General features: G+C 43.8%; 1 protein-coding gene across 3 annotated transcripts in view; it reads right to left on the bottom strand.

Moving 5' to 3' along the window:
- Window positions 1-1,797: 1,797 nt before the first annotated feature.
- AR (androgen receptor) overlaps window positions 1,798-24,827 on the bottom strand; it is a 168,665-nt gene continuing 145,635 nt past the window's right edge. For 2 of the 3 annotated variants that reach the window (XM_075008085.1, XM_075008086.1), the window contains exons 5-8: window positions 12,033-12,177; window positions 9,464-9,594; window positions 8,754-8,911; window positions 1,798-6,854 (exon numbers count right to left, since the gene is read on the bottom strand). In XM_075008085.1, coding sequence (XP_074864186.1) covers window positions 6,699-6,854; window positions 8,754-8,911; window positions 9,464-9,594; window positions 12,033-12,177 — 590 coding nt within the window. In that variant the 3' untranslated portion in view covers window positions 1,798-6,698. Of the gene's footprint in view, window positions 6,855-7,304; window positions 7,427-8,753; window positions 8,912-9,463; window positions 9,595-12,032; window positions 12,178-24,827 lie in introns of all 3 variants that reach the window. The other variant, XM_075008087.1, reaches the window with a different exon arrangement.

The following is a 24,827-nucleotide window of genomic DNA, read 5'->3' as shown; positions in this document are numbered from 1 at the left end:
TTAACCCTGGACAACATTTTCCAAACACCTGTCTGAAATGACAAATGCATACATCAGCTGATTTTTGAACGAACAAGGTTCTGCCTTTTATTAAATTCAAAGCAACAACAGAGTCCAGGGTTACAAAAAGAGAGCTAAATGCTAGTGCATGAAGGCTGTCCTGCTGTCTGGCATGGGCTGGGTGCCCCACACCGAACTTGAGCAGGGATTAAAGAAATCAAAAACAAAGTCAATGTCTGTGTTTTATTTTTCCCTTATATGAAGGTCAGTTGGTTGTTTTTCTTTCTGGTTCAATACAAGCAAAAATAAATGAAGTTTACACTAGCACAGTACTGTTTTACTCAAAGGTCCCTGTTGGGGAGGCATTTGCAGCCACATCTTGGTGGGCTGAAGAAGTGTGTGTGTGTGTGTTTGGGGGGAGGGGGGTCAGTGAATGGTAAGCCTCAACGACAACATTGTGGGGCTCAGTTTTCCTTATTACTGCATTTAGGGCCCAATCTGGGCTCCACTGATATTAATGGCAAAACTCCTGCTTGGTGTCCACAGGAATAGAATGTGACTTTTTGCAGCTGTCAGGTTGGGGGCAGGGGTACTCTGATACCATTGTTTTAAAGCAGATTGTATGAAAGAAAGCCACACTTCTGCATATATAATTAAAGTCGACTATACATTTTTACAGGGTTGCAGACCTGGCAAGGAGAAGAACGAGGTCACAAAAGCAGTAGACGGGTCATATTGTGACTGGGCCAAGCACTACTTAGCTCAGTTGCCTCAGAAGCCAAAAACCTGGCTATCACCTTTGACTCGCATAATGTGGAGACAGCCCCAGTGAACCTGCTGCATTATTCTATCTGAAAATCCTGTCTGCAGATGGTGTGCCAAGGTCACTGCTCCCTGGGGAATGCGCTCAGTCAGTGGAGCCAGCCCAGTTCCCGCATAATCTCAATTACCAATTTGCTTTCCACCTGCACATTGCAGTTCTGAAGTGGAACAACAATGTGAAGGTGCAGAGGTATGAACAGTTCTAGGCACAGCTTTCTCTTGCTTCACAGAACTACTACAAAACATGGTTACGAAAGAACTACCAGTTTCCAACATGCGAGCACTCTCTGAGACCGAAGAGACATTTTCCTCTGCTGTCCCTCCACTGCATATATTAGCCCTGAAAGTTACAGCTCCTCAACAAACAAATACAGGCACCAGTATATAGGATATAATGCAATTTGCACAGCAAAAAAGGGATCTTTAAGGATCTCTCAACAGCACTGGAAAAAAAGGATGAAATAAAAGCTTCTACTGACTGAGGCAGCTGCTTAAGGACCCATTTTCTGAAAGCTATGTAGCTGCACTCAGTGCTTACTTCATGAGAAAAAGATGCCTTTTAAGTCATTACGTTATAGCTACAGAAAGCTTTGGTAATATAGGCCGTGTCTACACGTGCCCCAAACTTCGAAATGGCCATGCAAATGGCCATTTTGAAGTTTACTAATGAAGCGCTGAAATGCATATTCAGCGCTTCATTAGCATGCTGGCGGCCGCGGCACTTCGAAATTGACGCACCTCACTGCTGCGCGTCTCGTCCCGACGGGGCTCCTTTTCGAAAGGATCCCGCCTACTTCGAAGTCCCCTTATTCTCATCAGCTCATGGGAATAAGGGGACTTCGAAGTAGGCGGCGTCCTTTCGAAAAGGAGCCCCATCTGGACGAGATGCGCGGCGGCGAGGCGCGTCAATTTCGAAGTGCTGCGGCCGCCTGCATGCTAATGAAGCGCTGAATATGCATTTCAGCGCTTCATTAGTAAACTTCGAAATGGCCATTTGCGTGGCCATTTCGAAGTTTGGGGCACGTGTAGACATTGCCATAAAGTGACGTCTCTCTGTTTTAGTTTGGAACGTGACGGCAGACCACAACATTTGGGGCTGCAGCAGCAGCATGTGACAAAGGGCTGGGTAGATACCTGCTATAAGCGTCTAGGTGTGTGATTAGATCAGTTCAGAGCTCCTGCAGAGCTGAAGGGTCACCCTGCGCTGAGCGGAGGCAGGTAACGCTTTGTCACAGGCGAGAAACACCATGTAAGTCATCTTCGTTTACATATGGAGCATGGAGCCTACCTACCTATAAAATGAATAGTGTTTTAGGGTATGCTTACCCTGGTGATTCCCAGTCTGAGAAGACACAATCAGCAACTGAGGCAGCTTTAGAGGAGTGGCAGTATGGTCAAGCTGCTCTGCCTACATGCCTGCGGTCTCAAGTGTAGGGTACCCAGGTGACTAAGCCATTTCACCACTCGTGCTGCTGCGGCCGTGTTCTCTGGCTAGAGCACTCGCTTGATGAGCGCTAAAGCCAGGGTGTCTGCTTGAGCTGGCATTCACACCTGCACATCAAGTGTGGCCGTAGAGGGCTCACAATGGAGAAATGCCACTTTGGCGCAAGGGTGTTTTGCAAGCGTGACCGTACAGTGCGTACTAATTAGGGGACATACCTGGAGGTCCGGTGCCCGGGGACGGACTCACCTGTATCTTACACCGGGATAATGCTGCTGGCTTCACTGTTTGTTAGTCATTGTATTCTTGGCTTACGCTAGGGCCAATGAGAGGAGAATAACATCTGCCTTTACCTAGGAAAACTCAATGAGAGTCTTCCCTGAATAAGGATTGTGAGTTAGACCCTCCCCAAATGGCTCAGAACAAACACACATTGGGTGGGATATTCAAATGCACTTCAGCATTGGCCTAACTCTTGCTCTTTTTTTAAAGCCAATACTAAAACTCCTGTTGATTTCAGCAGATGGATTTATGCCAATAGTGAGACTGAAACACCCCATTCATTGTTTGTTCTTCCCAACCAGACTGCCGATTACGTGTGTTTTCCTCTCACTCCATGTAACTCTCTAGTAATATGCAGCAGGGTGTAAGTTACTGGGTCCCTGCCACGTTAAGAACTTTGCCTCCCCTCCCGCTGCTGGTAACTCTGGAAGAAATTGCTCTCTTGTATCTGAGGGAAGAATAACCCTGTGTAATTGGAGGCGTACTTACAAGTTTTTGCACCCACATTCTGGAAAGCGTCGGCAAGTAAGCAAACAGCTTCATGAGCTCCTGAAGCAAGATTAAAGAAAAAGCAAAGCAAACTATGTAGTAGTATTAAGGACGATCTCTCCATTATCATGTGCATTGTGGGGGTGTTCTCTTTGTTTGATTTAAACACAAGTAGATCTAAAAATGCAAAAGAAAAAAACAAAGCACAGCGGAACATAGCAAAAGAGCGCTTCAGCAGTTCTCAAACCTGTTTCCATTCTGCAACAGCCACTGAAAATAAACTGAAGAAGATAGTGTTTAAAAACCCAGGTGAGTACACATACCAATTGCTGTGTCACTGATCTTACCTATTGCAACTAGACCCTCCAGTAATTCCTCTAACAAGGCAGCTTTCAAATTAAACAAAAAGTGACATTGAACAGCTTCAGAACAAAAATCTAACTTCTCATTACAGCTGGTACAGCACAGAAACTACCAGGGCAGGTCAGTAATGGTAATTTAGCTGTGGCGTACCATAGTGGCTGGGTGACAGGTATTTTGTGAGCCACACTCTCTTCTAAAGGATTCACACTTTGGATCATCTACAAAATGTTTGCAACTGATGCATATAGTGTCTCTCACAAACAGTGGCCTCGCACTCGCCCTCCCTTGTTCACTGTGTTTCCATCCATCAGACAGGGCTGATAGTAGGCAAGCAGTACATCTCCTTTAGCTCTCTGACCCATCTTCTAATGACATTCCAGAATGGTACCAAACAACCCAGGTCCCTAAGGATATAAAGGTGAAATCTTTGAATGGACTTGAACAAATGCAAACCACAACCCTCCTGTGTGCTCAAGACATCCTCCATTATTGAGTGAGCTGGGCTGTGCCAAACCAGCTGTTCACTGTATTCATTTGCTAACTTAACTGAAAACCCACAGTGCAAAGACGCAGGCTTTGGTGTAAACTTATCTAATACAGTTTCCAAGTCAGTGAAGCCTCACACCAGCTGGTTTTAATCACACCAAACCTTCAATATTTTAAAACCTTCAAAGAGTAAAAGGTGTTCATAATACCAGAGTAGCAACTGGCTGATACCAAAAGAGGTTATTACTGATTCTAGCCCTCACAGGGAGGCACACAGGAATGCTGCCATCGGAGCCATGTCCTGTTAGGGGCTAAAGCTCACAACTGTTGAAAAGGTATTTTCAAAATGTGCCGCCCCTCTGTTATGCCTAAAAAGTCTCTGGGAAACCACCTGATCAAGGCCTGTGTTGATGAGCATTCTGCATGGAAGCCTGCCGGGGTGGGGGGGTGGGGGTGGGGGGAGTCTCTCACCATGAAGCTTGGGAAACTACTTGGCTTTCACTCCAGGGTCGATGGGGACTCCACAGGCACAAAAGGGCCCCAGTAGCAGCAGAATTGCCACGATTCTTTTGACTGGGGGAAGAGGAGTTTGCAGGGTGTTAGGCTGGAAAAGCCTCACTTAGTCAGAGTAACACAGGTGAGGGGTCATGGGGCCTCTGATTCTCCTAGTGTGTAAAGGAGGTATATGGCAAACTTAATCAGCTATTATCAAATAGGGATAGGGGAAATGCCATATAACATGAGATATACTCAGCTCTCCCTCTTCCAAATTAGATTCACCAGCCATTCCTGCCCACAGGGCTCTTGTGGGTCTGCTGGGCTCAGGAGATGAGGGAAAGGATGGGACCTTGGAGCCAACAGGGGACACACCTCTGCACATGCACGTCAGTACTCAGAAAAAAAACCAACTCTGAATGAACCTCCTAGGTGGGCTGATGTGACTTTAGGAGTGCTAGGGGGATGAGTCAAGCCAATGTGAATCTTCCTGGAAGAAATGTACATTCCTCTCCAAAATTGTTCTTGGTTTGAGTGACAGCATGGGTGTTAGGCAGAGATCTTCAGCTGGCATCTCACTGACTGAGCAGCAGCCTGATGACACAGGGTCATCTCTGTGGGGCTTGGCTCTGGGCTTTGTTTGGATGCTGATTTTACAATGTAGGGTTTTTAGAGACATTGAGAGGGCTTGTTTTCTTCCCTTGGTGGAGATCAACTACTAACTAATGAAAGCTATGGGCTCCCCTAAAACAGAACTGGCCTCTGGCGTGCTTTCTTAACCTTTCCTGGGAATCTCAGGCAGTGAAGACCAACACCTACTGATATTTTGCGGGGGTTGGGGCGCAGAGGGAAGGCAGCCAGATTCAGCAGTATTACTGAACATGCTTAGTCTATGGGAACAGTCAAGCCACAAATCAAGGGGTGGGGGCACGTGATTGCACATGCTGCTCCACATGCACTGCCTCTAATATCAGGCCACGTACAACTGTTTTGAAAAGAGTGGAATAATTCCAAAGTTGCTGTGGCTCATCAAGTCCAAAGAGCCAAAGTTCCCATTGCTCGGCTTCTGGGATTCTTTTTTGCGTTGGTGTCTTTAAAGACTGCAAAAATTGTCAGATGAAGGGCGAATGAGAAGCAGCTCTGGAAAAATCTAGACTGGCAGACACCCATGGTGAGCTGAGCATGTAATGGGCAGAGCCAAGTGGAGACCTCAGACATTCAAGGGGAGCAGGGTAGAGGCAGGGATGAGAGAAGATGTCGGGCTCCTGTCATGCACAGGTGACAGACATACATGCCAGACGGTAATTTATTTGCTGGTGTGGAGGAAAAAATGTTCAAAACTGGAATGTGATCACTAGGTGTCTGGACAGTCCGTGGACAGACTTAGATCCAGTCTGGCTCATGGTCACTGGAAATACATCCTGGATGGCAGTGAGCCCTCTGCAATCTTCTTGGGTTCCAAAGGTCATCGTCCTCATCAGTCCTCTTTACCGACATGACAACAGTCCAAAACCTCTTGTGAATTGGCGATTTCTTTGGTGATTAACTAGTTAATGCTGCTCTAAGATGCTGAAAGCACATGGGTGCATGGGTCTGGGTGCATGATCAAAGCCGTCTGGCACACAGGCCAGCATGATCTGATATACAGGTCTACATATATGGCCAGAGCGGTATAGTTTTGGGGTCTGCGTGCATGAGTAGAGCAGATGATAACAAGGATTTTTCCTGCAACAGGACTGTGTGATTTTCAAATAGACTATGTAATTTCACAAAGCGGTGATCTTCTTCCCTGTCCCCTGTCCCCCTCCTGCCTCACTACTACGCATTTTTAGTTCACATGCCTCTTGAAGACGATGCGAATAAAAAGGACAATAGCTCCAAGTTCATCAGAAAATAACCCACACTCCCAACTTGCACAGTTAACCTACTTCTTGTTTTCTTTTAAAGAGAAAACAAGTGGCTAAATTTCTCCTAAACTGAAACTTCCTGTGGCACTGGGCCACTAAAAGTCACTGTGGACAATACACAAGCACAAGGGTGTAAACAGGACCCACAAAGTCACCATGCCACAATGTTTATAAAGATGCAGAGCCATCCAGACACAGGCAAAAGCCATGGCGGGTAGTTCAGTTCAGAGGTACCCCAGAAAAAATTGAAATCAAAGAAATCCCAGCAGGCTGTAGTTTGGCACTGTACATTATCACTGCATACAGTATCATTAGAGGGGACTCCCCAAGGCACTGCAGTACAGTAGTGCAGAGAGAACAGGCAGGAGATGGCTTGAAGGGAGTGACAGGGACAGGCAATTCCCTCTGGGACATCACTCTATGTGGAAGTAGATGGGTTTGACGTTCCCAGACAAGATCTTGGGAACCTGGACGGAGATGATCTCAGCCATCATTTCAGGGAAGTTCACGTTGACCACGTGTGATTTAGTTAAAAGGTCATATGTAAATTGGTGCAGCTCCTTGGCAATCTAAGGGAGAGAGAGAAAGGAGGAAGGTTAAATAAATGATTAAACTTCTTTGCCAAGTGGCTATTTTTATCCAGTGAACAGTGTAGTGGCTACACAGGAAATATTAGCAGGTCTCACACTGCAGGACAGGCAGCTGTGCAGGGAGATTCAATAGTTTTTGCTGTTTGGAGACTACAAACTCTTCTGCATTTGGGAATAGCCCCTACCCGGCAATTATTGATCCTGAGAATGAGTAAGTGAGCAATCCAGTGCTGAAGGGCTCATGTTCCCAGTACAGAAGGCAGTAACCTGTGGTTCTGCTCAGAAAAGCAACTAAAAACCGCAGCTTATTCAAACAGAGACCAGAGTGCCTTGCGTGCGTGCAGACTGTGTACTTTGCTACGTAAAATTGGTTTCTCATAGTGTTTCCCTGCAGATACAGCTGTTTGGAGAAGATGGACGTTATACTACCTTGTCTAGCACCAACAGCATTGTTAACCAAGTCTTGACTGCAGAATTTTTGTCATTGCTGATGAGGTGCCAGCCAGGCAAGACCCAAGCTGATGTTCGGTTCTCAGGATGAGCTTGATTGGCTGCCAATTTGAAAAAAAAAATCTCTAAATGAGCAGGTTTGACCTGGAGTAACTGTCACTTATGCAGTTACTTTTCAAAGAGGAACCAAACTTCAGCACAGCAGTTGGCTTTGACTGACTGAGTGGAGCTCATTTGACTGACTGAGTTCTATGATCTTAATGTATTTTACAGTATCTTTCTCCAAAAGCCATCCAGGCATATGCAGTGGAGAGTTAAGAGGAGCTAACAATCTACAGGCAGTCCGAAAAGCATTGCAACAACCTTCAACAGGGGTGATGACCAAAACACTTAAGTTCTACTTAAAGTAAACACATCTACTCATTTCAGTCTTGCTGCAGTATTACCTTGTACTTTCCTTTACTTACTGCTAGAAATGCCTTCAAGACTGCAGATACCAAGGCTAGTTAACAGCTAATCTGGTTTAGTTATTGCAGACAATTCACAGGTTTGTGCAGTGCTTTTTTCCTAGGAAGAAAAAGGTGCTGGTACTCAAGTCTGATGATTCCTCATGGAGTTGGGGTGTTCAATTTTAATGACTTGGCTCCCGTGCTGCTGTGGAACTGGCGGGGGCTCCTGCCCGGTTCCTGCACTGCTGTGGGACCGGAAGTGAAAGTTTTTCTGGCGTTCTAACTGAAAAAAATGCCAGAACTCCATTCTGGTGCCTTCCACCAGAAAAAAAGTCTGGGTTTGTGGGTACTGGTGTCTTCAATGATATTATTTTGTGGACGTTTTTCTCCCTTATTCTATATTACCCATGACACTGGTATGGAATCATGACCTGTCTCAAGAGTTTGCCTGCTCCTGAAGTGGTGTCTACTCCAGACATAGCAGTCAGTAGCTGAGACATGATTTTAGCTATGGCAATTGCATAGCTAAAATTGCCTTTTCAGCCGTTGACTTCCATGGCTGTCTTTATGGAAGAAGGTTGAGAGGCGTGCTCGTCCCGTCAACCTTCCTTAATCCTTGCAGCTCGCGAGGAGCTATGGGTCTGAGGTTGACTCCATAAAGCGCAGTTTTGCGCATGTGTGAAAAGGTGCCCCAGAAGATTGACCCTGAGCGGGTTGATCTTCTGAGGTGAAGCAGACATAGCTGAGCTCTCACCTATAGAAATGGCAATACAAGAGAGAAGTAATTAAAGAACTATTATCAGGTCAAAATCCTCCTTTTTGACATTACAGCCACTATCTCCTTATATCCCTTACATTTCTTGTTTGCATCTGAGATTTTCAGGGCGTGGCACAGGAAACTTACAGAGTCCTGAGTCCACTGTACTCCAGCTAAAGTTATAATAGCTTTTAGGTTTCTAACAATTTAATCCTCTCTTACCGGATGCACAGAGTCCAGGACCTTGGTGAGCTGGTAGAATCGCCGAGAGCAGGATGTGGGATTCTTTCTCTTGCAAGAGATGATCCGATCAAGTTCTTTTATGTAGTTCACTCGAAGTTCATCAAAGGACTTCTGATTCTTCAGGCCATCCACTGGAACTGGCATAGGGACAAGGAGAAGAAACAATCATAATATGGAGAGAAAAGAAAAAAAAGCAAAAGGAAGACTGACCCCCATCCCACATGCATCCACAGATATTCCCCTCATCTTCACTGCCACTGTGAATGATTGAGACTCACTCTCTAGGGGTGAGAGGTGTAGGAGGGAAGTGGATTGCATCTCAGCTAACACAGCCTTTGTTTGGTCCTGTGGTTGGGTTTTCATGCTCACAGGTCCATTTAATAGCAATTAGGCAAGAGAGCTGGCCAAGGCACCACCAAAAATAGGACTTAAAAGCAATTTTGGAAAAGGAATTACATCAGAAGGATGCCTGCAAAATGCAGAGGACAGGACTGTATGGCTGTAGTGGTCTTTGCTAGCTCCACTATGGCCTCTAATTTCTATTCGTGAAATTATCTCACTTCCTCTCAGGACAACGGCTGAGGCAAACGTTCACAGGCAGGACATGGGGGACAGGAAACCATCTCCACACAAGGTCATGTAAGACATAACTGCTATTAGTTTTCTTAGAGAAGGATGCTGCCACTCACTAATACTGAAGAGGAGTAGAGCCTTCATGCAGAGAAACTCCTGGGGAGTGATTTGAAGCCATCCAAACTCCTGGGAAAGATGTCGCATTCTGACACACTGGCTGTACATTCTGGATTTGTGCATTCGGTACCTGGCAAGACACATTGGGGAGAAGGTTAAAGCACTGCTGGTCTGTTAAGCAGGTTGATCCAGATATTACCAAAAGACCCAAGGACTTTGCATCCACCACAGCATGTTCTATCCAGTTTCTTTCTCTTGTGGGTGCTCAGCAGTAGTGTGGCTTGAATTCAGAAAAGTTTCCCAAAATATCATGTAGCATCTGCTTGACAGGGAATGGAGGCTCCCCTGGGATTTTAAGGTTCACCTGAGCCTCTCACTTACTGAAAACTAACAGCAAAAATGTACCATATTTAACAAACCACAAAGGATGTGTGTCCTCGTGTGAGTGCTTGGAGGAAGTGTCATGCTTTGTGCCGAGCACTGTGCTCACACTGTGTCTGTGGTCTCAGTGATGACAGGAGGGGAACTTCAAACCCTCATAATCCTCACTTTTCTTTCTGCCATAGTTTAACTGACAGACAGTAACTGGGCAGAAACTTCTGGCACCCTGTTGTCACATTCCACACGGGCAAAGAAACAAAGCAACAGTTCTACTGTTGCTCCATTACAGGAAACAGATTTGTTGGTTGTCTCTACTTCCATCCCCCAACCCCAAACACATGCATTCTTTTGATCATTATCTACATTGCCCACGGAATTCTTCACTGTCTAAGCACAGAGGTGAATCAGCTGCAAATGTCCCATCACACAACGAGGCCTAACCCTCTTGCACGGTAACTACAACCTGAAAATCCAGAACACCAGCTGAAGTTAGTACAGTGATATCAACCCTTGAGGACCTCCCAGGATTTGGTAGTCAGCTACCGGAAACAGCAGCAGCACTGGCAGAAGATGTGTATTATGAGGAGAGCGGGAGTAGGCAGGTGTATCATTAGAGTATGCCTAATGCTTATTGCTGTCAGTCTGCTGGCCTCTGTCAGCAAGAGATGTGGAAATGAAATGCATGGAAGAAGTGAGAGACGTGTATGGAAGAAGGGGGCATAGGGAAGTGGACCACGATGGGAGACTGGGAATGGGGGGGAAGAGAAAGGCAAGAGAAAAGCCAAGGTTTGGTTCCTGGTGGGAAAGGAAGATACGAGGGAGGAAAAAAGGAGAGAAAATCATACAATATCAGAATGAAAAAGAGGGGGAACTGTCTGGCGATAAAGACTGAGCCCTGCCTAATTTGGCATCAATAATGAGGTGTTCCCAGCCTCCTCAAGATACACCCCCCACCAGAGCAAAGGCAATGAGCTAGCTGCTGACCCTCTTCTTTATGGGGTCTTAATGAAAAGAGAGCAGATACTGGGTCCTGGGGTCCCTGACACTGCAATGGACAATGAGATCTCATTTGGCTGGAGTGCTGGATTTGGTGTTCAGAGGTTTCCAAAAACATGAAAGGGAACTGGAGAGGTTCTGTGTGGAAAAGGTCACAGATGCCTTATGCTATATAAACACCCACAGTTGTCATATTTCACTCCGCAAAACATTTCGCCTACACCTGAGTTATAACCTGTGATAATAATCCCAAATGTATTAACAAAACAGACCATCATCCAGGACATTTGCCACAATAATGAGTTCACTGTCAGCTATGCAAAGCTCCCACTTATTAAGGTATCTTTCACTTTGTGAGGTACTTTCCACAAGTTCTTCCGTTGCTACAGGCTCTGCAAGGATTATCATGCTGAGAGTAAAGCCCGTTAACAAGTTCATTATGTCTCCATTCATAAAACTCTGCTGTGGTTCTGAAAACTCAACAGCCGTTAGTGGGAAACCCATCAAACTCTTGATTTAATGCAGACCCCTTTTCATTGAAGGCAACTCAGATGAAGGCAGGTGTTCAACTGTGTAGTGAATGAGGCGCTTGGCTACCCTACCAATGAGGGTGGTGTAAGAACCCAGGCAAAGGGGAAGACACACAAACAAAGAAGCGAGCTGGTGGTTTCAGAGGGAACCTCATGGTACAGAGCACTTTGAACCCACCCTTTGAAAAGCCTTGTTAGGGCTATACAGTCTGGCTGCCCATCACAACAGAAACATGTCATAAAAGAACTGCTATTCTTCGTCTGGTCCATTAATTTACAGCAATGTCTGGGAAAGAGCAACTGGAATCTGAACAGTGCAGTGAAACACACCATCATCTCAGTGGTCAGCTTCTGAGAAGCAGCACCACCCTTCTCTGAAATGAGACATCCAACTGGATGTGAACTCCAGGCCTGCTGATAAAGAACGGACAAGGCTCTGGAGCGCCACCTACTGGTTTGGATCAACTCCAGGAGATGTCAGAAGACAAACTTTCAGAAAATCAGCAATATTCTTGAATTCTGACACACTCTGAGCAGCACTCGGAGTGAGATTATCTGACCTGTACTCACAGGGATTCTGTTGGACAGGTGTCCCGCTTTCATTCTCTACCGCAACCTTTTTGACATGACCAATATCAAATTGTTGCTATTTAACACTTACTCATTGAAGACCAGGTCGGGAGCAAAGTAAAGCATTCTGGAGTTAATATTTGTGAAAGATCTCCATCCCATGGCGAAAACCATAAGACCCATCCAGGAATACTGGATTAGTGACATTTGGTCATCCATATGCAGGTTACGGAATCCTACAAAAGGTCATAAACAGAAATTACAGTCAATCTGGATTCAAACAATTCCCCATTTTTTCTTCTTTTTTAAATATATAGCACTTTAATTCCCAATCCGTGCTCCTGTGGACTTTGGAAAATAAAGCCTCTCTACATACCCCAGGTTACCAATACGTACAGCTACGAGCCAGTGCATATGGGATGTCCGCATACACAAAATAACTCACTCTCTTCCTCCTATTAGCAGGATTGCTGTAAGCAAGATACAATAAGACATTCTGCTCTACCCTGTGCCAATCAGGGCTCAGATTGAGTATCGTGTTCAGTTCTTGGTGCCACATTTCAGGAAAGATGTGGACAAATTGGGGAAAATCCAGAGAAGAGCAACAAAAATCATTAAAGGTCTAGGAAACATGACCTGTGAGGGAAAATTAAAAAAAAAAAAAAAAGAGAGATTGTTTCATCTGTAAAAAAAAGAAGACGGAGGGATGGGACATGAGAACCATTTTCAAGTACATAAAACATGATCAAAGGGAAAAGGGAGAAAAATTGGTCTTTTTAACCTCTAAGGACAGGACAAGAAGCAATGGGCTTAAATTGCAGCAAGGGAGATTAAGGTTGGACAGAAGGAAATACTTCTCATCAGGATGGTTAAACATGGAATAAATTGTCTTGGGAGGTTGTGGAATTGCCATCATTGGAGGCTTTTAACAGCAGGTCAGACAAACATCTGTCAGGGATGGTCTACATAATAATTAGTCCTGCTACGAATGCAGCGCACTAGACTAGCTGAATTCTCTAGGTCCTTTGTTGTCCTATAATTCAATGGTTCTACTACATGACAAAATTGCAACCTTGCTACATTGCAGCCTTGGAGTCATAGCATTGGTATGTTAGTAAACTGAAAGCCTCCAAGCCGCAAGCTCCAGTTGATGGGCTGTGATTCAGTATAGGAAGAAAAAAAAAGAGTATGTGAAAACACAAAGTGCTTGGGGTGCTAGAGTAGGACAGTAAGTTGCATTTATATAGTATCTTTCTCCAAGAATCCCAAAGAACTTTCTAAGTACTATTTAAGTCCCAACAATAGACAACGAAATGGGTAAAGGCTATTATGTCAGGTAAACACTATGCCTCAGCTTATGTATGTTACATGACCTTCCCAAGGCTACACAACAGCTTAGAGGTAACGAAGAGATCTCAGAGCTCCTGCCTCCCAACTGTGAGAACACTAGAGTAAATCTACTATGAAATATACATTTAGTTATTATTACTCATTATAAAGTCTACTATTGCCGTAGTGCCTGAAGACCACAACTAAGTTGAGATCTCACTGTAAGAGGTGCCGTACAGTCACACTGCATAATAATATACATTACCTGTCAAAAAGTACTTGCATTATTAGTTAAAGATCAGATGCAATGGGTGGGTGCAATAAATGAGTGGAGCTGGATGGGATAATAGTAACATAAACAAAGTTTTTACAGGTTAGTTGTGTACACAATTTGCAGGTACTGAGGTTTATTTGCTGATGGAGAAATAAGATGATCAGCAGTAGCAGTCGGAACTTGCCACATGCTTAATTATTATCACCTAGCAATATTCTATAGACTTAAGGCAGAAATGAATCTTCACTAAGCCATTACCCATAGTGGGTGAATGGCTCCACTAAAATTAATAGCAAAACTTGGCTGATTTCAGTGGAGTCAGGATTTAACCCACCTTGTTTAAATTAATAAATTTAATATAGGATGTTAAAACTTATCAAGAGAGAATCCAGAGAGCCCCAAAAGACTTACTACACAGAGGTAAACGCCTTCAAATTCTATATTATTCTGAGGAGGTTTTAATATCAATATGGAACTGTGGTTACTTAATATAGGTACTAGTCAACTTGCCAATCAGGCTTTATATCAATCAAAAGTATGGGACTGCTAGCTATAGTTCAGTCGAGAACAGTTCTACTATTAAAGGTGTAGAAGTTTAAGTCTCAGGTCAGAAGCATACTTATGAATGTGCTTAACTTTACAGAAGGGAATAAAGCTAATGAACTACCATGGCTCATGAACTTATTAAATGTATCAATTCAATTCAAAATCACCTTCCCAGGGTGATTCATTGTCAGAGGCACACTTGTGATTTACAGAGACACACATAGCATACTGGCAAGAATTCAAAGCCATTTCTAATTTCTCTGGCTACTTACTAGCACATTTACCAGCCATAGATACCCTGCAGTCCTGGTCTCAGCTTTCTATAAATTCTTACATTACTTTAACCAACTGTTAAAACAATGGTAAAATCACAAGTGTATAATTATGAGCCATCAATCGAAACTTCTGTGTTGTCTGAGAAGCTGTCAATTTCAAGGGAGCCCAAACTATGCAATATCTTTATGCTGTAGCTGCTTTAGGATTGAATGCATTGTTTCAGTTTTCACGTCACTGCACAAAGGCACCCAAGCAAACTTTGCCTTATGTTGAACTAGCGTGGGAGATTACAGGACTTGTATCCACCAGTGGAGTAGATGATGCTTGGTCCCACCATGAGTGCAGGGGACTGGAGAGATCCCTTCCAGGATCGAACCCTCTTGAGGTCCCTTCCAGTTCTATGATATAATGAATGGTTTGACCTGAACCTGACATGAATGAAGGACAAGAATATGTGTTGTGCTGTGATTAGCTTTTTCTCCTGCCAAGTGTAAAGTGGAAAAGAACTTTTTTTTTTGGCCTGGTAGAGGCTGGGATGAAGATCAATGATCAAGGAACAACAGTGAATGGCCTCTCAGGAGAGAGCCAGTTGTGGGGAGGAGGACTGGATGATCTCTAGGCATTTAGGCAAAAGATGCAGCTGCTCATATCAGGGAAAAGGAGATGGAGTAAATATGGCTGCATCTGCAGGAAAGTCACAACTACAGATGGTAATTTGCACATCCACATCCACTGAAGAACTCCAAAAGACTCCAGAGCGCCGAAGTATCTTTACAATAAGTAGGCAGGTGCTGTCTACGGAGGGTGATGCAACAGAGGATGAATTTTTTCTAATTCCCCGTGACATGTTTGGATGAAATAATGAACTCCATTTTGTATTAGGGCCTCCACTTTGTATTTTGTGCTGAATATGTGCGTAACCCATCCAAGGCAAGGTTACTGAATTCATTCTAGGTAGTCAAAGCCCCCAGGGAAGGTGCTTGACACCTCATTGGAGGATCATCACTCAGAAGCCTCAGTACAATCTGGAGCCATCAGCTTGGATTGTTTCTCAAATGCTGGCCCCACTCCATGGAACAATGGATTTTCTAGATAGGGGCATCAGCAGTGGCTGTTAAGACCTGCAGCTTCTGAGTCAAGCCACATGGCAAAAAGACAGAAAACACGTTTAAGAAGGAGTACTGCTCTGAATCTGGAAGACAGACATTGCCACATGTAAGATGGACAGGTAGGAGAGACAGACATTATAGGGAGTTTCTATTAGCTTTGGATGAGTGGTCTCATGACTGTCTCCCTTTAACAGCCAATATAAGACAAACCAGGATACAATCCTTGCTTTGTATGAAGAGCTGAGGTGCTCCAAGCACAAAATCAAACACGTGTTCATGCATCACCTTTCTTACAAACCAGTGAGAAAACAGGGTGTCTTCTGTGGATTTGTATTTGTAACTGCAGGCTGTTACTCATGGATTTTGTTTCCAGAATCAAGAGCCATAAATCTTAGGACATCCTGGTTTAATTTTGAAATTTCAAGGGTTTAAGCAACTGATAGATATTTCCTGGGAATTTTCTTTTTTGGTGCTTTTCGTTTTGCCTTGCATGTGCAATCTTTGCAAAGTGTCCTGAATTTGGGGTGGCATAGCTTTGGTTAGCTGTTCACAACACTGTGTTTCTTTAGAGGTTGATATTTCACTGTCCTAACTTTGCTTCTTGACAAGATGTCCACTTTGAAATTTTCTAGCCTACATTTAAAGTCACTGCATGCTTTGGGATGATTTTATAAATGAACTCAACCTATCCATTCTCAGCAATATACAGTGCTAATCCAAAGACCAACGAATTCGATGTGAAGGCTCTAAATGAAGCTTCCAAGTTGTGAGGATGGGATCCCTTATGCATGCTTTGGAGCTGTACTGTTTGTGGTGAATCAAACACTTAATGGGTATCCACTTCTCAGTTCCCACCATGTGCTTTGCTTGCATTTTTCTTGAAGATTTAATATTGACTTTTTTCAACTTCCAAGTTCATTTTCACTTGATTTTTAACAGAGCATACTCCCTGCCACCTTTGCTCATTATCTGTTAAGTATGTTTCCTAAAACTATAGAGCTTCTGCCGAGCAATCAGGTTGTACTATCTTTATGATTAATACTTAAAGAATCTGCTTTAAAAGAAATATTTCTTGATGCCTTTTGACTCGAAAGACTTTTTTACTGTGTTTCAATGAACAAAGTGGGCCACACTTTCAAAAAGAACTAATTATTTTGGGTACCCAACTCAAGACACTTTCAAGAGGCCTGTTTTTTCTGAAAATCAAGGTTCTTTAAAGTGTCTCAAAATCCAGGTGCCCAAAATTACTAGTCATTTTTGAAAATCTAGGCCAGAACATACTGTTAAATGTTTAAATCATGTTCAGTATATTGCCCTTTACTTTAAAAGCATCAGATTTTATTATTGCTTCCCACACTTTAAGCATATTTACACTAGTACAACCAGACTGATGCTTTGGCAATTTTCTATTTCTGTTAAGATTAGACTAGATTTCTTCTTTAAGTACAGAATGTGATGGACATATTTAGTCTGATTTGGGTGTAATTAAAAAAATCTATTTACTTAAATTCTTGGGGGAAGATGGTCAGGGTAGACACCTGGGATGTGGGAGCATGGATACCCCCTACTCCCAAGCAGCTTCTTAAGAAAGGGTCAGAGGCACTTAACACCAAAGAGGGTTTGCAGCTAAGAATCCCAAGGAGAGGGAGGTGCTTCCTTACAGCTGGGGTTTAGGTTTCTGCCTCCAAGAGAGAGACGGAGCTGAGCTTGTGCTCCTTGGGTTGGTACCTCCTGTTGGCAAGGAGTCACCTCACATGCTGTGTTCTGTGAATCCTTTTTATAGGCACCTGTCTCTATTAAATTAATGGTTATCTGGGATTCACAGAACACAGCATGTGAGGTGACTCCTTGCCAACAGGAGGTACCAACCCAAGGAGCACAAGCTCAGCTCCGTCTCTCTCTTGGAGGCAGAAACCTAAACCCCAGCTGTAAGGAAGCACCTCCCTCTCCTTGGGATTCTTAGCTGCAAACCCTCTTTGGTGTTAAGTGCCTCTGACCCTTTCTTAAGAAGCTGCTTGGGAGTAGGGGGTATCCATGCTCCCACATCCCAGGTGTCTACCCTGACCATCTTCCCCCAAGATCTGGTTTTTGCAAGGTCACTTTCAGAGGCTAGATTCAGTAGGCAAGGTCTTAGAATGTCAGTGAGTTTCATTGAGAAATGCCATTATTCCTTCAGTCATGCATTGCTCTGGGCCTTAGACTTCCACATGCCTGATGTGGGGGCAGCAGTGAATATGCTCACAGGCATGGGTGCCTAGGGAACCTCTACTGCAAAAATGTAGGCACAAAATTATTAAGTACCTACCAGTTCTGCAGGCAGCTGAGCAAGAGTTTTAGGAATCAGAAGCTTAGAGGGGCACTTCTCTACCTAAATCCTATTATGATTCTAGTCCAACACCCGCAAAATTAACTTACTAAGACTCAAGCCATTATTCATTTTAATTTTACAGAGTTAAAAGCACAGATAGTTTCTTGCAATTGATGTTAACATAATACATTTTTATGGAAGGATGCTTTCAGCATCTCTCTTAATAAACATTTTATTTGTCACCTAGACATTATTATGTTTACAAGATTGGCAGCTTATGAGTTTGCTTAACAATAAGAATTGGAAATATTCGTTCCTTCTAATCAAAATCAGTTATTTTAACTGATTAAATTTGACTGCTTACTTTGCATCACTGATTACTCACATGCTATATTCAATTGTGGTGTCTAAAATAACTGAATACTCACTTTGTATTCTGAGAAGCTGTATTGTCTATAGACTGTGGAAAACGGTGTCTATTCAGGGAGTGGAAATAAAGTTTGTCCAGATGATGGTAAACACTGAAATTAAGTAAGCACCCTTGGAAGCAAATGAGTGACCTTGTATGAATGCAATGTTAGATAAAAGATGACTATCAAAGTCCAAATAATGAAAAACACTGGAGAAGCTCCAGAATCTTATGTCAAAGGGCACATGTGCAGAAATTTTGAAACACTTTAATATGGGAGTATCTGTCTTTGAAACTGTCAACTGGACAAGCGCCTCTGATAGGGCTTCATGAATACCAGGGTTACTGTGGAGAGAAGAAGGCAAGCTCATTCTTCTGTCCCTTGTTCAATAACCCAGAACAGTCTGAGCCTGCCCCCTGTGCTGTGATGCAGGCAAAAGTTGCAGGTTGGTTCTCAGACACAGCACATAATTCAGTACTTTTACATCTTTTTTGAGGCTTTTAGAGCAAATTTCCAAGTAATGTACAGTATTTCCTCTGAAGGAATCACACGAAGAATTTTTAAATCATTGCCACTTATTGCAAACATCTGTTTGAAACAAAAATATTAAGAACTGTTTCACTTCAGCTGCAACTTCCTGGCTGAATTATATATCTGGCAACGGAGGAAAATGTACTTTCCCCAAGAATTCCTGAGTTCAAAGTTCTCGCTCTGACTGTGACTTTTGTGTTGAACCACTAGCCCTGTCAGCTTGTGGTTGCTTAACCCTTCCTTTCCAGCTAGAATGCTGTTTGGGTTTCTACAGCTTCAAGTTCTAGGCACTCCTTTTACTGTTCTATGCCATTTCCTCAGGGCTGTTATATTGACCTTTCCCTTGCAGAGAACCGCTGAAATTATCTGTGGCTGACAAGGCAAACTAGCATTTTAGTATTATAACTATTTTTCTTTGAGGACTATATTTATCTATTTACAGCATGTAACTACAGCCATCTGGCTAAAAGAAGTGAAGCAACACCTTGTTGCATATTAGTCGGTCTTGGTGTTTAAATGGATTCAATGTAAGGTGCAATGTAACTATTAGCCTATTATCCTTGGGATCATAGTAATGGGGCTCTTTCACTGGATACAAAATAGCAGGTTTTGTATTTAGGAGTAATTTTAATATAATGCTTTGAACATTCATATTAATATTAACTGTTTCAGGCAAGGGTTTCTTGGGATCAGTTCCTTTAGTCGAATCTTTCCTTAGTCGAGTGTTACGTGATTCACTTACACCCAATAATCCAATGCTTGCCCATGATGTTCCTCATTGACGTAAAATATGAGGGGTCCTAAATCCACAATCCACCCTGCAGGTGACTGCCAAACCTTGATATGGCATAGGTCCATACCTGTTCCTGGAAGCTGTATGGGCAGATGGGATTGGGTTTCTGGGCAGGAATGAATGCCTGTAGCACTTTGGGTGCCTGTAGCAGGAAGAGCAAATGTGATTTGTTCTGGGTTTGCAGGCTGAACGAGCTTCTCCTGCATCTTGCATCTGGAAGTAGTTATGAACAGGGGGCAGTCAGATAAGCCAATGGGAGGAAGAGAAACTATTTTAAACTGAGAACAATTGCAGTCTGAGGGTTCTTCTTCTGTGAGGTTGATGCAGAGGGGATGGGAGAAATGATTGCTTCTGATCAGTTGGAATGAATCCAGTAAATATCCTGGCTGACTCAATCAGCCATAGGTATGTAAACAGAAGGGAACTGTTTAGTTAGTCACAGTCTGGTTATTTGTTATTTTGAAACTGGTGTGGACTTTTTCAGTTACTCTAGTTAAAGATCTGATTCTTTCCCCTATACTCTGTAACTTCTAAGTTGAATCCCAGAGAAGTAACTCTCTGTGTTGCAACCAAAATGTTTGAGTGTTTTCTCTTGTTTTGTGAATAAAATTACTTTCTTAAGGCAACAAATTGATCCCTGCGTCTTAGAGAAGGGTCTGTGTATATTTATGCCATAGACTGAAAGGTCAGCTATCACATTACAGCTCTTTGTTTCCAAGCTCCCTCCTGGGGGTTTAAGAGCTTGAAGCATCCCACAGGGAGACATCCCAAGTGTGCTTAGCTGGGTTAAAGGTTTGGTTTTTTTTTTCACTTGGGTGGTGGTGGTGACTTACCCACAGGGTCAGGGAAGTGGTGACCTCAGGGAGCTTCTTTAAGCAGAACCTTGATAGGCAAAACTATTTTTTATGTTTAGCAGGTCCCCACTTTCTGCCCTCAGAGTGTCAGAGTGGGGAGGCAGCCCTAACAAAGGGACTAGAATTGCTATTCTGCCTTCTGTTCCGTTTTCTCTGGGCTTCCAGTACGCAGTAACCTGAAGAAATGAGGCACGCTAATAACCACTTCTTTGGTGCCAGCCAAGCCATGTATGCATGGAATGTTAAAACCTCTGAAGTAACAGACCTCACTGTACTCTTATTGCAGGGGATCTAACATATTGTGGACAATTCATCTTGCCCCAGATTCTAACTTCGATAATTTTGTCATGGTGATGTTAATCCAGGGGTGGGCAATAATTTTTAAATTTGGAAAGTGGTCAAGGGGTGCACTCTTCCATGAAATTAATGGAGGAGGTGCAGGGTTTGTGATGGTGGTTAGGTGTAGAATTGAGTTCAGGGTCTGGGAGGGAGTGTGGGTGAAGGACGTGGTTGTGACCTGGGGCAGAGGTCTGGGTTGCAGGAGAAGGTGCAGAGGTTTGGGCTGTGACCTAGGGCAGGGGATTGGGGTGCAAGAGTTTGGGCTGTGTACTAGGACAGGAAGGGTTTGTGACCTGGGGGAGGGGACTGGGAGCAGGAGGAGGGGCAGAGGGTCTAGATTTTATGAGGGGGGGAGCAGAGGGCTGGGGGAGGGAGGATCTGGAGTTCCAGAGGCAGAGTCTGGTGAGGAGACTTACCTGGGTGGTTTTTGGCAGAGCCCTCTGAGGCAGACTCTTTGGAGCCCCAGACCAGTCAAAGCTGCTTTCTTTTCCCTGTAGCTCTTTGCTCCAGACACCAAAGGGAAGGGGAGGCTTTGGGCGCTGCTCCCCTCCATCACCAAAATCTCTGAGCTCCTATTGGACAGAAAATATATACCACCCAATGGGAGCTGAGATATTTTGCAAGGGGAGGGGTGCAAAGTCCAAAGGATCCCCATCTCTCCAGGCATCTGGAGCAGAGAGCAGCAGGAAGCCGCTAAAAGCAGGAGCTGACTCTCTGAGCCTGAGATGGCCTCAAGGTCAAACTGCACAGTCTGGCATGTTGGATTCAGCCTGTGGGCCATATCTTGTCCACTTCTGCCTTAATTCCTGGGTCCTGTCAAGATGCTCGAGCACAGGACCTGGGGTGAGGACAATGGGCTTTACATCACTATGTTGCGCCGTTTCTCAGGGCTGATGGAGGCTAATTTGTCTCCCAGTGCAAATTTAGAGCAATTGTCGGCTCATTTGTCCTTTCTTCTAGAGCAGGGATTTGCAACCTTTCTGAGGCAGAGTGCCAGAATTTGACCTTTTGACCTCTATATACAGTGTAAGTGCTAGTGATTCTTTTTAAAGTCACTAATGGACCTACTTACAATAGCTTCTATAGCTACCAATTCCAGCAATAAATACTGTATGTGTGTCTAGGGCCCATGTAACCGCTGCCCCCTTGAATTTGTCAAAGGACTATGGATTTAGACATTTGTCTAACTTGGACCTGAAGAGAAACCAACAATTAGCATGGCTTTCTCTCTGTTACTATTCAATTTGTTGCCAGTATGTCTTCAAACTGCTATGACACAAACTAACTGTTGAGAAAACTAAGGACGAGAGGAACTGGCTGTCCAGTTGCAAGCATGAATGTACTTTTTTAAAAATTAAGTCCTGTATTACCTATCTTTAGTATCCATTGTGAACCTTCCTGTGAGTCACCACAGATACACTGTAATTCACATTTCCCAGTTGAACTACCTTAAGATCCATTTCAGCCCACATTGGAAGAAGTTACTATACAGGTATCCCCATATCCACATCTGGAGTACTGTGTCCAGTTATGGGCCCTCCATTATAGAAAGGATGTGGACGCATTGGAGAGGGTTCAGTGGAGGGCCACAAAAATGATTAAGGGGCTGGAGGTGACATCTTCCATCTCCTTTATCAGAGACTCAGGTTTACTGTCCACTGATAAACAAGAATATTACTTACCAATAATTCCAATTCTTTTGTCTATGTTACAGTGAGGGATCGTGAGCATTATAGCTTCATCTACCACAAAGTAAGGAGGCAAAGCAGTGGTGAGAGATCCATTATAAGCTAAAGTCCCCTGGCCTATCAGTAAGATACTGTTAAAGCAGAAGAACAAAAAGAATACATAAAAAGGATACAAAAAGCAACACTCTTCCTTGGAAAGGGTGGAGGGAGGATGGGGTATGTGAAGGAGAACATATGATTGTGCCCAACAGAATTTCCTGTAAGTAATACACCCCTCACCCTCATCCTATGGAGAGATAAGTGGAGCCATGCATGGATACAAAATTTTTATCTGCATCTGATCCATGAGCTACAAACAGATATCTGCAGATCTGCAGGGCTTTGAGAATAAGCAAGTTGGCAAATTCAGCTAGCAGTAGCTACAGAGGAAGGTTACAGCTTCCCATGCCTACTGATAAAATAAAAAGGCTATGTCTACACTAGCCCATGCCTTTTGAAAGGGGGATGCTAATGAAACCCTTTGGCAGGAACTAGTGAGGTGCTCCCATGAATATGCAGCACCTCATGAGCATAATGCCAGTCACGGGGATTCAAAAGTGCCGCTTTTGAACCGTGTGCTGCCCGTGTAGATGGGGGCCTTTTAAAGGTCCCCCCAGTCTTCGACTGCCCCTTATTCCTAAAACCAAATAGGAATAAGGGGCTTTCAAAGACTGGGGGATCCTTTTGAAAGGCCTCCGTCTACACGGTTGGCATGTGATTCGAAAGCGGCACTTTCGAATTGTTGTGTCTGACATTATGCTAATGAGGTGCTGCATATTCATGCCAACGCCTCATGAGCATCGGCCAAACAGTCTCATTGGCATTCGTTTGGCTTTAGGAATAAGGGGCTTTCAAAGACTGGGGGGGGTCCTTTAGAAAGGCCCCCATCTACACAGGGGGGTGTGATTCAAAAGCAGCACTTTTGAATCACTGTGGCTGGCATTATGCTAATGAGGAGCTGCATACTCATGGCAGCACCTCATTAACATCTGCTGAAGTGTCTCATTAGCGTCCCCCTTTTGAAAGGCGGGGGCTAGTGTAAACAATAGACAAGGTGTGCATGTGACCACAGAGGTGGCCTTACACACCTTAGTGCCAGACTCCAGTGAGCAATAACACTACGGATTGAGGGGTTAATCCATCCACAGAACACAGGGATCTTGTCATTGTGGAGAGAATGAAGACAAGTCAAGTTGAGACAGTATTTCCAGGTTTCTGCACAGAACTACTGCTGGAGAAACAGTCTGCTGGCTTGTTTCTCAGTGAGGGAAGTGTAACACTCACAACTATTTTCCCAGGAAATTGGCATGGTGGTGGGTCATTGGTGGTGCTGGTCTAGGACTTCGCATTGAAGAAAAAGGACCATGGATCTAAGGGCCAGAGGATGACCCCATGGGCTAGGCACACTGAAGAAAGTCCGTGGAGCAACTAAAAGTGACCTAACTCCTTTCACAAACTGAGGACAAACTATCAGCTGAGGACAGAAGAAAGGCTATGGTGACGTCAGTATATCTGTGTACAGGTATGTGTGTGTTTGGAAGGACAGAGAGATTCCTATCCACTTACTCAAAATCTACCCCAAAAGAAAGAACTGAAGCTTTTATAAGCCTGGATTTCCTACGTGTGCAGGAAGATATTTAAAGGGATGACAAAAGTCTGGTCTTTTTAAGGTACACTTTTGATTCTGAGACACTGCCTGTGTTGTTTGGAAACCGTGATAACGGTAAGGTGCTCTCAAAGGGGCGGTGGGTGTGTATGGTTGGAAGGCCAAACTTTAGATTCCCTGATTGTTGGTTGGTTTGTGTTAGTCACGTCGTGGGTGTCACAGTCCTAAAAGAAATACGCTCTGCTGTGGCATAAGATCTGACACTGAAACTTAGCTCCAGAAAGGGAAGGTTTTACGTGCTCTCAGATTATACCCCAATAATCAGGCCTTTCCAAAACCAACCAACCAGGTTTGTGGCCACAGCAAAAAAATCTTCAGTTATAGCGTGAATTATCCAACATGTAAAACAAACAACTGAGTTACTGAAGAAGTTCTCTGAAGAATTCACCTCTTTATCAAGTGTTGTGAAGACAGATTTTTTTTAAAGGAGACAAGGATTAATGGTGAAAAGTAGGGCTGCCAAGAAAAAAATTCAACATGAACCCAAATTCAAAAGATGCTTATTAAATATATACAAAGGGAAACCAAGCAAAAAAACACAGAAAATTCAAAGGGCAGAAAACCTACCTTGTGTGAAACTGGGACAGATTAACTGGCCTCTTAGTTCAAGACAAAACAGGAATTAATAGTTTGTTTTAAGACCTTTTTGGAATTCAACCCTAATTTAGGCCTGGTCTACACTAGAAGATATAGTCGAATTTCAGGCGCTCTGATTTTATAAACT

Source organism: Carettochelys insculpta, chromosome 13 (assembly GCF_033958435.1).
Source record: "Carettochelys insculpta isolate YL-2023 chromosome 13, ASM3395843v1, whole genome shotgun sequence".
Classification (NCBI taxonomy): Eukaryota; Metazoa; Chordata; order Testudines; family Carettochelyidae; genus Carettochelys; species Carettochelys insculpta.
This window is presented reverse-complemented; position numbering and strand designations above follow the sequence as displayed.